Raw genomic sequence first — 16,663 nt, 5'->3', positions numbered from 1 at the left:
ACTTCATATAACTTCATTCTTTTACAGTCTTCCAGTTGTTATTTTTCTTTCTGATAAGATGCTGAATTGCATGATGATTGCAGTGATCACTTGTCTTTGTGAAAACAGTCTTCAAAAGCATAAATGGCTGCCTACTCTCTTCTCTTCTTTGTAGCAAAGCGAACGCATATGATGCACGTACAACCAACAAGCCAAAAGGAAAGCTAACTGCATTTTCAGGGCATCGTCTACTTCTAGGACCTGAGGAAGCTCAGGTAACCCTAATGGCTTCCTGGCATTCCCCGAGTCGGCCACAGAGAGAGAAGAGCACTCAGGCAGCAAGCGACTGTGGAGCCTGTACCTCCACTCACACTCTAAAACAGTAAAGCACCAGCCAAGAGCTGAACTCCACAGGAAAATACTGCTTTTGAAGGTCAAGTAAGCCTCTAAAATACTGAAAGCTTAACGTAGATCTTGGGTAAAACTTTAGCTCCTAACCCATGCTAAAATGGCAAGTCCTTTCCACTCCCGTCCTCTCATCACAAGCTTCCAACTAGTAAATACGTAGAGGAAAAAAGCTATGTTTCCTTCCTAAAGGCTTTTCCAAAGCATGATTCTGTAACTCTTCTAGATCCTTTTTAAGCCAAATGCAGGAAACAATCAATTAAGTTTTTCATTCCCTTCCAGTTAAACAAGTAACGTTAGGTTTCAGTTGAAAAGTTCAAAATTATTTGCAAGAAGCAGTAAAAGGTGATGACAAGGCTTGATGGCCAGACCCAGCACATTATCCTCCAGTGGCCACAGGTAGCCTCCTCTGTGTATCTATGTGTACTATCCAACACCTCTAACTGGAAATCTTTCTGTGAGACAGTCACTTAGAGAACTCATTCTTTCAGAGCATGAGTAAGTTATTACAAGATGATTGCATACATATATGTATGTATGACACATCACTCTGACTTTTGCCACTTGTTTTCCCAAAATCTGCTGCAACATCAACTCAACCTTTTTACTTTGCAGGTACAGGGTATTATTATACAGAACAGGCACATCAAATAGTTACTATCAGAGATTTCTCTACGCAAAGAAAAACGTTTCAAGAGAAGGATTATTCAGTTCAGTTAAATAGAACAGGGTTCGACTGAAGGACTTCATTCACTTCCAGTTTTACATTCAAAATGGAAATATCAGGACAATGCAAGTTATTACAAAACCATTTTCTAAAGAGTATAAAGACCATCAAACCTCCATTCATTTGTCCTGGCTACTTGTCTTTCAGACCTCAACAATGCCTTCCAATGACATACCATGCGATCTTGTATTTTTTACGATATTTATACCACACATTAGCAGCATTTGGATATTCCAAAATTCACACAGGCTTATGCAAGCTCATTGAACAAAGGGCACCTAGGAAATTCTTCTATTTACTTCAAAGCAGTTGTGTAAAAATACAACAATTTTAGAAGTACACTATCTTCCAACATTATATGAAAAAGCATCACAAATACATTTAGGCTGCTATTACATAGTAATAGGTATTTACTCACAGCTGTTGCCCTCAAGTTGAAATCATTAAACAGTTTTTCCAATCGCTTCAGATCATTTGAAAACCCTATGATCTTCATATGATGTTACTAGCACTGTAACACTGATCCCATTTTTAAAGCACACAAAGAAAATGCCAGAACAACCTTATAAAAAACAAACATATTATTAATGACCTTTATGGAAAATGTTTTATAACGCAGATTCCAGTTCAGCAACTGTGCTCCAAGTAATTTTATATATATGAATGATCCTGCTTGGCTCAATGGAATTATTTACATGCAAAAAGTTATTTCAGAGGCAAGTCATCATTGAAAATTCATAAGTAAGATGAAGTAATTAAACAACTGTCAGTAACGGCCTTTCTGTGGAAAACTTATATTGAAAAAACGTTTAAATAGATGTATAGCTAGTATTCTACTTAACAAAGTCTTACATACTATGAAATGCATATTGTACAGTACTAATGGTGTCCTGAAATAAACTTTCTAAATACAGAATTGTGCTAATAACAGCAAAATTCAATCTCACTGATGACTTAGTGATTTTATTTTCATTTTCTTGCTCGTAATTTTTGTGCATGTGTATGTATATATTTTATACTCAATAGTGAAACATCACTGTTTGTTCTGTGTTTTGCCACAATTTACACCTAAGTAACATAATGATGTAAGAGAAATTAGAACTTGGCACCACTAACATTACTGAGGCATTCACCTTGTCCTCAACCACATTGTCTCCTAGACACAATAAAGGTGTAGCTAAAGATTTATCCTGCCAATAAGATATAGTTATAGGTCCCATGAAGATTACTGACACTGAAGTACCAAATATGTACTGGCCTTGGACTCAGCAGATAACATGCCAGTTTTGAGACACATTCAAGTTGACAATAAATCAGTATCACAGTTCCAATAACAGGAAAAAATACCTTAGAGGAATTTTTGTGTTAAAACATTCCACTTTTGAGTGAGCTATGAAATGGTAATGATCATAATGGTCTAGGCAGCAGGGTTTTTTTGTGGCTGAAATGTGCAGACATTTTACTACAAGTCTATTTTTTTTGAACTTCTGTGATTTTCAACTCTACAGTATTTTCCCCTTAAATCAATTTTGTTGCCCCCCAAAAGAAAAAAAAACTCAAAACAAAAGATGCTTTAGTAGCAATCTTATTATGAATTATACTTGTTTTCTCTATCTGCCCATGCAAACACTTCCACAGCTTCCACAACACCTCCTGTTTGTGCATACAGAAAAGCGACAGTTACAGGTTATGGGAAGTTAGAGAGAGCAAGACACACTAGTTCAGTACTGCTTACTAAATTGTAAATGTATTTCCCCACCCCCCACCCCCCCCCCAAACTATCTCAATGTTTGTCACCAGAAATTCCTTTCTGAGAAGTTTGTTATAAGGGCACTAATTTCTCCGGGTGTGTGGGTTATAACTATTTTTTTTCAAGCACCCTTTTGAACTTATTTCAATTTTCTGTTTTTGATGATAGTCATGCTGACAACTTTTTTTGGTCCATCAAATTCTGTAGTACAATTACATGAATTTACTTTTAATAAATTACCATCTTTGCATATATCAGTCAAACCATGAAGACTAAACACTTGCAAATAAAATGCATTATTAATTTAATTGTCACAGCCTATTTAGCTAGCTTCTATTAGTATTTGCTATAATATGCAACGTATCAGAGGGCAGAATCAAATTCAAAACAAAGAATAAACTGATTATATTGTCCTAGAGAAATTAAAAAATAGCAAGCTTGCAAAATTATAATCAAGGCATTAATGTTTTAAATAGGTAAGAAAACTACGTAACTTAATTTATCATACGTTGATACCCAAAGTGATGGTTTAACATGCTGAAGAAGGATTTCTTTGGTTCCTAAAGCCATTAAGAGGCCTCAAACTCTCTCGTAACAGGACGGGAAAGGTGAAAAGGAAAGCAACAGTGGTTTGGTGTTTACCACACTAGATCACGTGGCTTAAACATCCACCATCACCAGCGAGGGACTGCGACCAGAAAATTAAGATTGTTGTTGTAGCTCTACCACTACTATTTCGTGTTGCTCTAGGTTAAAATGAAGTGCCAGCTAAAAAGGTATTGTAAGTAAGAAATATTCGAAAGACGAAGACATTTCAAAAGAAGAGAGTACGAAGTCACTCAAACACCACTTGTTTACGCTGGCCGGGGGTAAAGCTGCAACAGCCCGCGCCAGCAGGCGGGCAGGGGGGTGGCAGGCCCGAGCCGGGCTCTCTGCTCCTGGGGCAGCCGGGGCTGCGAACCTGCCATCTTGCGAAGGGGCGGCAGGGGAGGGACCCCATCCTCCTCCTCACGCCACGCTGGCAGGCCGGCCAGAAAGCCTTTGAGAAATAACGGGAAGAAACGGGGAAAATGGAAACAGCCAGAAGGCCTTCGGAAGAAACACGCAAACAAAAGCCAGCAACAACCGATTTAGATTATAGCATCCTGCTTGGTTAGGAATTCATTTCAAGATGATGATCGCTAAAAATATGCCTCTCAGGCTAAGAGACTATATTTGGAAATCTATTGTATGTATCCTTTATTGCGCACATATTCACTAGGGTAACGCAAGTTGTCTCTGTGTTGTATTTATGATGATTATACAGTAAGTACCCGCTTGTAAAAGAACATAGTGGTATTGAATGCTTCCAGTTACAAAATAAGCCACCAGAGAAAAACATTCTTCCTAATTTTTGCGCTATGACAAAAGATAACCAGCATAAACTTTAATATGATATCTGCTTTGATGAAACTGTAATTGTTGTTCCGATGTCTCATTCTGTATTTTAGATGAAACGGCATATCTCAAAACTCTTTAAATAGCCGTGTGTTAGGTTAATTCTGGTTAAGAACTTTGTAGAGAAAATCTCATTAAAAATGTAAGCACCACTGAAATAGGTGCTTAGTCAAACATAAGGTGTATATGGTCTGTTAATTTAAAACTCTACTCTTAGGTCACTCGGTGATTTAAGTGTGACAAACCTGTGAGGAAAGGGTCTAACTGACTACCATTTCCAGTGTCCTTAATGAGAAATGAATGTGACCCAGAAGGAGATTTGCCATGTTCTCCTACAACTCCTAGCTATCATTTATTTTCCCCTTCTTTCATATCAAAACCAGAAAATAGTCTTTATTTACGAAAGCCTACCCCAGAAGAATGAGTTGCAAAGCAGTAAGACTTGAAACAATACCAACTATCCAGCAATGGACTCTGCAGTTAGGATACCTCCATCTACCCAGACTGAAAGAGAATATGAGATCTTTTGGCTACCCAAACACCATCAAGTTTCTAGTTGTCCCAAATATTCAATGAAATAGCGATAGCTATGCCATAACGTGCCTACTAAATCTGAGGCAAAATTTATCTGCGAACACAGTGTGAATTAATTTGCAAAACAGTTACATTTTAAACCACAGAAAAGATAGCCTGCTTGCAAAAAATGTTTGAAAATAAGTAACTGTACACAGATTGAAAAAATAAATTCATTCATTTTAAAAAATAGTCAAAACACCAGATCTCTGTTCCTGCCCAAGAGCACTAAGGAAACTTTCCTTTTGATTCCTCTGTGGCTTTGACCTCAGTGATCAATGTTAATCTCAGAAAGTCATTTTATAAACCTATCATACTTACATACAAACCATATTATAAACCTATCAAGGCCAGCAAGAAAAAAAAAAATATTTTGTACTCGCAGGGACAGCTACAACTACAGAAATTTTGAGAAAAATAATATCGCCTGGCAAAAAAACCCAAAAAATGTGCAAATCCTGCACCTTTGACATAGAATTGCTTTCTACAGCAATTTTTCCATTGACACCCACAGACATGTCGTATGCACCACACTGGCAGAGCACTTAAGCGTATTAGGTTCCTCTGTAGTTAGAGTTGAGCTAAAAGTCCAGGTGACTTCATTTTGCGTAAGCTAAATATTCCAGATAAGGTCTCCACGTATTGTATAAGGTAAAATGAGAAAGAATTTTAAAGTAGTTTACCTTTCTTTGGGTGTGCCAACTCCATGTTTGCCCAGTAAATGAGTATTCAAATGCTTCTTCATCACAAACGCCACCCTACCAAACAAACAGAAAACCCAAGGCAATTATTTTTTTGATTGATACTAAAAAAAAAAAACAAACCACACAGTATTTTTCTGTTTTAAGCATGCACTTGAGCATATTTTATTGAAGGTAGACTTTTAAAAACCCCTGCTGGACTACGATTTAAATCTGGGAGTCCATTCTGTAACAGGTTTTATTCAGACTGCAGTCTTCAGATTGCACTTGGCTATTGTTCTTACAAATCACAACCATGTATCGTTGGTCAAAAAATGGAAAATCTGTTTCTGCTTCCCTCTGCAAATTACAGCATCTTATACTATATGCTGATAATATATTTTACCTAAATAACATTTTCTCATGTTATAAACTAATAGAGTTTTAGTTACACCTTTGAATTTATTTAAGCCTAATGGGCCCATCCTGAAGCCTTTCTTCATACAAGTAGTTCCATTGTTTTTAATGAGTAACACAAAAATAGAGCAAGATCAGATGCTTTAATCACTGCTTACATCTGGTCAAACTTCATCGTATTAATTATTTAGAAAGAGATCCATTGAAACAAATTATAGCTTTAGTTATTTTATAGCCCTGTGGAAAAAAAAGATGGAAAAGGTGAGTTTTCCATCTCAGGTGAGTTCCTGAATACACTTTTGGCAGGAATGCTGTCCAAACTGGCAAGACATTGTTCGAAGCATCAACAGCAGCAACAAAATATATACTACCTGGCATTACGATTCTACCAACAAAACACAGGTAATTTACTTTAATTTTGGTGACATACATAAAACAGACAGGAGCCTATCAAGTACCATTCTTCTGCTGATAAGACCATAACATCAATGTAATTATGTCGTGTGACTGCTTCAAACAATTTAGATACCAGACTGCAGCTTCAAACTAAAATGGTTCTCTTGATAAGCAAAAATTTTACTGCTGCAACTTTCAGTGTGAAAAGGGCTTGCAAACATTTTTGTTAATTATGTATTACAGCTGTCCTTCATAAAGTTAATTACTAATAGCTGAAAGGCAATAGACTGTATTTGCATATGTACATGAAAGGCATGACATATGCAAAAATATGATTTTAATTAGCATTCCGTGATATGAAGAGCTACAAATCAAACTGGCATGTTATAAGATTTTTAACATTAAACGCTGAATTCATCTGGACGTGTTTGCAGTAATGGACAATGGAAGGACTGTAAAACACTAACACTATGGGGTATAAGAGCCACAAAAGCCAAGAGACAGTACTTTTCCTTTACAAATATGTTAATATAGTTTCTCCATGTCTGATCTACTTTGGGCACTTTCACTTTATTACAGGGAATCTCTCTTATGCATCCCTTAAGGTATAAGAATATAATTCTGTCTCATTTAAATGATAGCGATTTCCTTATTTTTTACAAAAAGACATTAAAAAATATCTTAAATACTCTTCCCTACACAATTTATAAGTATGCCATCATAATCATTACAACTGTGAATAATCTATCACACCGTTACCATCATTACTATGCAAGTATCATCAAAATTACTGTACACAAGGAAAATAATTGTAGCAAAATTAAAAACTGTGTTCTAATAACAGCACAAGGCATTCAAAACATACTGCCCTGCTTTGACAGAAATACTAACCATTTCCAAACAGCCATGAAAGGTACCAAGCAGATTTTAATTTAGTAATACTTGTATTTACTGTTAGAAACCTCCATTCTCCCCCTTCTCTAAAAGAAAAATAAAACCAAAGATATTACTGTGAAAGGGCAATGTGCAAAGTCATAAAGGCATACATTGGTATTTACATGGAATATAAAGATCCCAACGAGCTGCACAGTATTTCTAGATTTTTTTGTTCCCCCCTGAGCCTGTGTACTTGAAGCTTCCACACAAAAGCTGAACACTTCTTATACCACACAACTGCAGGGGGTACAGACAGACATACCTTTCCGCAAAATCAAAGACAAAGGCCTTGTTAATAATGGGAAGCAATTAATCTCACATTAGCTGCCTCCTCTCTGTTGTATCGAGGTTCTGAGTAACCATTTTGCTGCTGTTACACAGTGCAAATAAAACGAAGACCGACTCAGTAAGTGTCTCGGCGCCTACTAACATTTTAAGCTTTTAACGCAAGGCTTGGAGACTTAAGAGTTGAGGAGTGCTGAATGCCTCCATGCAAGCCTGGAGCGCTTGGCATCACTCAGGAACAGCTCCCCACCTTATAGAATCAGGCCTTAGAAATAAAAGCGAAGTTCCTATTTTTGTAAGAAATTGACAACAAGATTTAAAAAAACCCAAGAGACAGACCTTATTGAAACAAAAGATTTTTTTCACTAGAATTGGGGCAAAGTGTAAACATCTTGGTTTGGATGCTGAGTTTGAGGACAACCTACGAAAAAACACCAACCAGACAGACAGGCATAGGAACAAGGAACTATTTGAGTATGTTTACCAAATACTGCAGGTGATATTAAGAGAGGTGGTAGTGGTGTTTGCTGGCTTTACAAAGCAAACACAAGAAGGGTTTTCAGTACATTCAGTTAACTCTGGGTTTCTAAGCAATTACTGTTTTAGTAGTCAAAAAATATTGGTTTTATCTATTCCAACAGCTTACCCCTCCTGACGTAAATCAGTTATTCCTAAGATACTGCCAGGAGTAAATAGATAGACATGACTTAGCCCTGGTCTTTTCAAATGAATCTTAAGGAAAGTCTGGCTGGCACCAGTAACGACTCAAGGAGTGAACGCCTTCAAGATATGTCGCTCTAATACACCTTCAAATCAAAGAGAATCTTTTCTGTCAGCTGCAGTAAGGATCAATTCAGGCTTCGCTGAATTTCTCATTTCTTATTTTTTAATTCTAGTGGAAAAGAAATGTTCAAATGCTAGAACTTAACTGGTTTCAGAAATACCTCAAATGGAAGTACAAAAAACCTGTAATTGCCACACTCTACTGTTTCAAATACATGCAAACCAGGTCAGACTAGAGGCCTGGAACCAGTTTTACAAACTCCGATCTGGACATACTCATCCCCAACCCACACGAAGACAAGAAGTCACAGCTCAGCTGCTCTCCTGAGCATCAGCTCTTGCAAGGCAGAAATGTCTAGTCTATACATGCAAGTCATGGTCACCAGGAGTTCCCTCCATTTGTTAGGAAGACTGCTCCTAGAACCCTCCTCTGACAACAGAAAAAGGTGAGTAGGTAAAATTTCGTTTGCTTGCAGTGGCATTCTGTCAGTTTAACCTTCTTAGTGATTTTCAACTACTCTGGCTCCAAACTAGCAACATCCTCCGTCTTACATGCTCTATGTTCAAACTTCAGGATAAATTAAAGATAAGTTGAAAAGTGACACAGAGCTTTAGAATAGCATCCACACTCCCTACGGACAATTCTTTGCACATAAACTATAAATAAAAATAACTTCCATCATAAATATATGATATACCTTTGCCAAAATAAGTTTGCAGAATATTCTGTTTTCAGTTTAGAAGAGTTGTGGCTTTAAAGGAACGTGTCCACTCATATTCCACGGCAGTCTTCAAACAGAACTTGAACTCACTCTGAGAATGTCTGTAACTGATTTGGGAGCCTCTATAGACTTGTCTTCAGTTATAAAAGCACATTTTAATGTGCAAAAGAAACAAAGGGACTTCTAATTCTGGGAATAAAGAAACATTGGACAATCTTTACTTCCACTTTTTATGCTAGTGTAATACAAGTTCTTCAGCATGTACAATGTTTATCATCACAGTACCCAAGGAATATGAACAATCTGTCATGTATTGTCTGTTCTCTCATTTTCTCTGCAGGGAGAGAATTGTGCTCTGTGAAGTATCTTGTTTTGAGAGGGCAAAAGACTAGGTTTTATGATGTTTTGAATATATAATAGCTTTTTTCTTTTTAATATGTACATCGCTATGCTAGTGAAAAGCAAAGTTAAAAAAAAAAATCAAAAAATAACCACCACACACAAACCAAAACGAGCATTCTGGAAACATAAAGTAATGAAATCTGTTGTTTACCAAGTGCTCAGCCTTGGCCTAGTTCCAAGGAAGGAGCTACATCTTACCTCTACCAGAAAGTCTCTTGAAGCCATGTCAACAGACTAGTCATCTCGAAACTGCACATAACTGCTGAGGAGGATAAAGAATTTATTTTTGTGGGACTCTACAAACAAGGTATCCAGCAGTTGAGGAGCAATTTTAAATCACTTCTCAGAGGATACATTGCTTTCTGCAAATACTCTCGGAGAATTTATCATACAGACAACAATGTTCAATGACAGCAGAAAAGTCCAGGAGAATAACAATGAATATCTACCCTTTATTCATATTCTCAATATCCTTTATATCTCCTTTAAACTGTCCAGAACCTCTTTATACCTGAATTTAACTCTGAGAATACAAGTAAGCTACTGCATGACATGTGCAGGCCCCAAGTACACAGGATGTTACAAAAAGGTCCTTGAAAGACTTTTTAAAAAAACAACAATAACAACCCCCACCCACAAACAAAACCAGAAGAAGCAGAATAGAACGTTATCATTTTTTAAGTTATTAGTATTTAGTACTTGGTTTTATCATAGGTTTCAAGCTCTCAGAAAGGATAGAATGGTTTACCATCTTGGATAAATCACCTGGGAGATCTGGCAGCTTCAAGGAATAATGAGAAAAAAGATCTCTTAAAATTTACACACCATCACAGAATATGAGAAAACAATATATTATCCTGTCTGCATCAGTTTTTGTTTTCCATGATCTGTGCTTGAATTTCTACCCCTGTACCTACGCATGAGGCAAGAAATCAGAAAATCAAGGCAAGCTGCATGGATCATGAAGGGGGACAGTACATTAGGGCAAGTAAGTAACAACACGGACTCAATGGTTCTTATCACCTGAACGAAGTGCTCTTATTCTTTACCAGGTCTTGAAATACGCTGCAAAGTGTAGTTGAACGAGTGGTTCATGAGGAGTCATGCCAACAGGGGTATCAATTAGAGAAAGAGCGAGCGCAGTTTCTCAAGGAATATCACGGCCCACATGTATTTTGGAACATTCAATAGAATTTGTATATTAGTTACAGATTTTTGCATGTACTTCAGATTTGTACATGTAAAAGTAGAATGTCATATTCAAATCAGCACTTAGTCTCATATATAGACTGTACGTAAACAGTCTATATGAACTTGAAAAACTTTAAGTTTTTGAAGTCTCAAAATTATATAAAAAGTTGCTACTCAAATCTCATCTCTGTCAGGATTTTGTATTCAGCAGGTCAGCTTCAGGAACAAGCGCATAGAGGAAAATGCAGAACTACCCAGAAAGCAATGGTTTTCTATGAAAAAGTAATCTTTTTTTCCATGCATCAAAAGTCTAAATTCCTGGGAATTTCTTCGAGTCCATCATTCGTGGATGTTTGCTGATTCTGAAGGGTCCAGACTGAGGTGCTGATAACTCTCTTGCATGACTGTGCGCAAGGGACTCAATTTAAAAGAAAGTATCTGGCAGGGCAGAGTCTGGTGTGGAAGATATCCAGTAGTCTGAAAGGCATCATGCCCTTTATGACAAGATGTCAGGTTCAAGTAAATATCTGGCAGGGCGAAGTCTAGTGTGGAAAACATCCAAATATCTGAAAAACTTCATGCCCTCTGTGACAGGACATCAAGTCCTAGGAACCCTGCATAGGAAAGCTGGGGTTTTCTGCTGATTCATTTAGCAGCCAAATGAGGCAGGTCTCATTACTTCCAGCTAACAGTTATAGTTATTCTTCTTAAGTTAAAAAAAAAAAAAAAAAAATCAATAACATTTCAGAAGGTTAACAACTCGTGTGTAATCACCCAGCCTGCGATGTTGAGAACACTGTGACCCACTGCCTTATACTCCCTGCTGACCCCATGTGTTCAAGAAGGATACGGCTATTTTACGCTCCACCCTCACTAACACTCGTAATTAAACTGGAAAGTAAAATGCATACATTTGGCATATGTGGCTCCTTCCTCCTCATCTACAAGTGCGAGCAACTTGTCAGACTGAAAAATGCAAACTTCTTCTCTTGAAAAGAGAAACCACAGGAGGCAAATGAGGACAACTTTGCCATCACTAAAAAGACAAGAACCAGAGTAACACGGCAAGAATATCAGGGTAAATCATGGAACCTAGAGACTACAGTAAATTTAAAATGTTTGAGAATTATTATCCTTTCTGCCTTAAGTTTGAAGGTGGTTTGGGGTTTTTTTTTGTTTTGTTTTGTTTACAATTTTCCATGCAACAATGAGGTATATTTCTTAATCATTTATTAACTTTTCCACTTTTCCATGGAGAGGTTTTGTTGCTGAAGTTCAAAAGCCAACATTTTCAAAAATGAATTTTATGTCAATACACAATCATCGGTGCAGAGTACATCCTTGTCTTCTAAAAATGCCTCATCTCATATTTACTGTTACTTGGAATGAGCTAGCAATGAAGCCAAGGTGCCCAACAAAAAAAAAAAAAAAAAAAAAGAGGAGGACTAAGACAAAAACTTACATTAGTGGAACACCTGTACACAGCTTGCACCCAAGGTAGACTTGAGTATCACAGCAGCTACTGTTCCCGATTTGCTTTGAACAGGATGACAGACAACAGGATTGTCAATGTGCTGTTCAATGACCTGCATCAATCTTAAGAATAATTTACTGCTATATCAGACAGATCATTATGGATGAGTTGCGCACTATCAATCAATCGACTGTGTTGTTCCTGCATATTCCTGCATCTATCACCCAGAAGAGAGAGAAATCTCTCAACATATTCTTGTTGCTTTCTGCCACCAACCTGCATCCCTCAAGATGTGAAAGAATGATTAGCCACATGGCCATAAAGTAGTAGTAATGGGCACAATGATCTCCTTTTATGTGTTCTGGCAGAAGATACCTGGGTACAAAGGAAGAGAAAACTAAATAAACCAGAAAACATCCTCTATTGTTCCGCTCAAGCTGGCTTGGAGAGATTTTGCCATCCTAAGTTGGCAGGTCCTCTTACCATCGCTCTTTTAATAGATGTATGTTATACCATCCAGGACAGAAATTTAGCCTGCCACTGCAGGGACTGTGGCAAAAGAGGAATACACTGGCATTTGTATACCATAATTTAATTACTTCCTCCCCGATGGGGGAACTTATATATTTGTAATTGTGTGCCTCACCTGAAGTTACTTATTTTGTAAACTGAAATCAGAAAGGTTTCCTGTAAGTTAGCTAGCTAAGTCCATTCTGAATTCTATTGATTTGGGGGTTTTGTGTGGTTTGGTTTTTTGGTGGTTTTTTTGGTGTGTTTGGTTTTGGGTTGTTTTTTGTTTTTTTTTTTTTTTAAAAAATACAAAAAGCACCCTTCAATAGCACATGCATGAATAAGCCAAGTCCAGACAGTGATAACTGTTCTCAACATAAAAGTGAGAGGACACTTGAGGGTGCAACTGTGAACTTTTAAATTTGGAGATACAGTAAAAAGCTGCTTACATGGCATACAGTGAATAGGGTACAGTTTACGTGTGCTGACAGTTTCCAGAGATCACACGCTTTGCCTCCTTAAAAAAGGGAGAAAGCCATTGCACTGTTTAGTGCATAACACTGCTGAAAATGGGACTTCGTTACTTTGAAAGATTCTTACCATGTAGCTTAAAGCATATAGGCTGGATGGCACAATTAAACACTAGTGCATGGACAAATATTTCAGTAAATGATGCAGCATGATATTATACATAAGAAATATAGTTTGGGCCACATAAAACACTGCTGATACACTTTCAGATGTGCATGCATAAAAAGTGACAAAACAGGGCCCAAAGCATTATCCATTTCGCGATACTGTAATAAAACATCATGAGAAGGTTAAGTCTGCTGTTTCAAGCATGCAAACCAAGGGAAATACTAGCCAGCTTGAAGTGATTTAGTAGAGGATTTCTCTGAAAACGAGAGGCTGATCTTTCCTTACAGTACCCCATGACATCTTAAATGAACAATGGAGAGTTTCAAGTGGTAGTGGCACTGTCCCCACACTCAAACATCAGGAATTAGGAAGGCTCTAAAATTCACAGCAAAATATCATTTATGAATAGACTAAAAATTAAGGACAAGTGAAACAGGTCGGACAAAAAAAACCAAATAAAATACAATCAATTTTAGGAAATACATATCTTTTTAATTCTCTCCAAACACCTATGCTTAGAAATAAAACAAGTTATTTACGCACCATTACAAAAAATAACAATCTACTTCAACAGTATGCTTCTGGGTATTCTTCTCAAACAAAATAAAATGTAATAAAATATTTTAGTTTTGTTTTAAACCTGATTTTTCCTACTGAATGTGAATTTGTCTACTGCCCATCTAAATATCCACAATCCTGTCATGGAGTAAAAAAACCCCAAAACGTTAGTTAGTAAAAAAAAAAAAAAGAAGAAAGAAATAGGAGATTGCTTATTATAGAGTATATTGCTAAGCTGATAACTAAGTAAATAAATAGCTCTCTACTTTGTTTGCTTAATGAGCAGACTAAAAATAGCTGATCAGTAGCAAAAACTTTGAAGTCAGAAGGTGTTCAGTCTGTCAGGAAATCACCTTACAAATATGAGAAAATTAGTACTGCTACAAGAAATGTTTGTTTCAATATTCAAAAGGAGTTAATGAATGTTAAGTGGTAATGGTAGACAGCAGCACTATGTAATTACGTTTCTAAACACACCTTACCAAATCACTTCTAAGTTAAAAGAATCACATGTTCTATTAATTTTCATTGGTTATCAAACATCTGTAACTGTCACCTCTAACAGGTGTTTGGTAATCTAACAGCTGCATAAAGTATTAAAACAATTTAAAAAAAAAAAGGAAAAAGAAAAAAAGACACAATCACAATGTGCTTTGTGTAGCACCGCTATCAACCTCTCAGTCTACCACAATGCAGAACCTCTTTGCCTCAACTCTGAAATGCAACTTTAGGCTCAGTGTTGTGAATGCCTTGCGTCTAAGAGAGATTATCCTCAACATGCAGAAACATGACACCACCAGAGAACATGCTTGTTATGCAAAATGAGGCTGCAGGAATGCTTTAAACGCATATGAAGGTTTACAGCGATAAGCATCGTGATCCAAAAGAGCGTCTACCAACCTTGCCACAGAGAAATAGCTTATGTCCTCTCTACTCTCACCGTACGTACATCCAATATTCCCATGACTCCAGTCCCTCCCTCTTCCATTCCCGCCCTTTCTTCTGACATTGGTCTGTCTCCTTACTCGTGATCCAGTCCATTTCCTAGTGTGCTCAGGACTTCAGATACAGAATTTGCTACGGTAGACACCAGTTCCATATATCATCATTTTGCATCTGGAAAGAGACAGCAGGATGAACAGACTCAAGTTTGAAGTTGGAAGTTCTTCAAAGTAGATTCAACCTTTTGGGAAAGTCAGGTGAACCAGATGATATCTAAGTGCCCTGAGAGGAGTTTCAAAATACCTGACTTGCTGCAGCCAGTTTGTACAGAGTTTCCCAGCAAGTCTAAGGAGCAAAGTCTATGCATGTTGAATGTGCAAGAAACAGACTGTGAGACGATCTCAAAATAGGGATGTTTCAAGGAGTTTCTACTTAAAATTAGAATGGGTAGAGTCAAACAAATATACTTAATCTTAATCTTTTGTTCTTTCTGAACAAAAAGTTGCTTTTTATGTAGCTTCTTCCTAACCGCTCAGAAATTGCACTGCAGACTGAGTTACCAGGTTTATACAGAGATTCTACAGGAAGAGCTATCCTGTGAAATCCTCACCACAAGAACCTACTCTTGCCTGTTTTTAAAGGAAATCAAAACAAATCTAAAGATAGCTGATTGTGGGCTAGAAAACATATAGGGCCTGCAGTAGCAGTGCCACCATATATAACTCAGTCAATTCAGCAGCTACAGTGCCTGTGGTCTTTTGCAAAGTTGAGAGGTATGAAGAAAGGAATGAGATGAATCAAATGGTCACCATCTGATGACTGAACTGCTCAGAAGTCATACACAATCAGAAGGCACACACGATTTTTATTGACAATTTACCCACAATTTGAAAACGCTGCTGGTAATAGATGGTGGCTGAAGCTAAGACTCTGCAGTCTGCTTCATCTGTGAAAGTAGTGAGAATCTTGCCCTAGGTCTTTGCTTGACATAGAAAAGCAAGTGCTGGTTGATTTGTTTATTCCCGAGACTTAAATTCAGCTGTAAAACATAGCCTTTTTGCCTGACATGCAGACATTCCACAAGACTGTTTGACTTGAGGTAGAAAGCAAAATACTTCAGAATATCTGTTTGCCAAAGTAGCTGCAACTGGTAAAAATAGTAAATCTATGACAGCAGGACCTAATCTGTAACCATCAGAAGTACCATCCACATGGATGAATCTTTAACAACAGCCTGATCAAATCAGAACAGACTCGTTCCAGCTAAGGAAAAAAGAAGGTAATCCTTTGAATCAGACAGATTTCAGTCCACAAAAATGCATCTGGTACTTGTATACACATAAATATGTTTGGAGCACAGGGAGAAAAAGAGGACATCCACCTTGGTTCTGGCCTTCCTTGTCCAAAGGCTGTCAAACCTGGCCATCACTACCTCAGAGACTAAGAGCCACCAAACACTGTGGCATCAGACCAACTACACTGTATGCCTAACGCTTGGCTGGTATGTTCGTTTAGCATTTGATTTTTCATTAAGACATCTTCATTAGTAGTTGAGCATAAATAAAAGCTGGGAGTTTTCAATCTCAACTGGCATCTCAATCCCTCCAGATATTCCTATCACAGCCATCCCCAGCTCTCCCCAAAAGCTGAGTGTTGCAACAACTTCCTCCTCTTAGCACTGGAGGAGGAGGCTGGCTGAAGAAAGTTAACAGGGACTGTTAGAGGAAACCGTGACACGCAGACCAGAAAGACTCTTATGCACTCTACAAGTACTACAGATCTACAAAATTCTCTCAAATTATGGCACTGAATGTAGAGTGTGCAGATGATATTAAGAGCAGCGTGGAAGTCTATCCA

The 16,663-nt window shown here is 37.5% G+C and overlaps 1 protein-coding gene across 1 annotated transcript in view; it reads right to left on the bottom strand.

Moving 5' to 3' along the window:
• ZNF407 (zinc finger protein 407) overlaps window positions 1–16,663 on the bottom strand; it is a gene marked incomplete at its 3' end in the record, with an annotated part of 323,010 nt that overhangs the window by 207,733 nt on the left and 98,614 nt on the right. The window contains exon 3 of the mRNA XM_081996778.1: window positions 5,555–5,629. Within this exon, the coding sequence (XP_081852904.1) occupies window positions 5,555–5,629 (75 nt within the window). The remainder of the gene's footprint in view (window positions 1–5,554; window positions 5,630–16,663) is intronic.

Source organism: Phaethon aethereus (assembly GCF_964289735.1).
Source record: "Phaethon aethereus genome assembly, chromosome: 2".
NCBI classification, from domain to species: domain Eukaryota; kingdom Metazoa; phylum Chordata; class Aves; order Phaethontiformes; family Phaethontidae; genus Phaethon; species Phaethon aethereus.
This window is presented reverse-complemented; position numbering and strand designations above follow the sequence as displayed.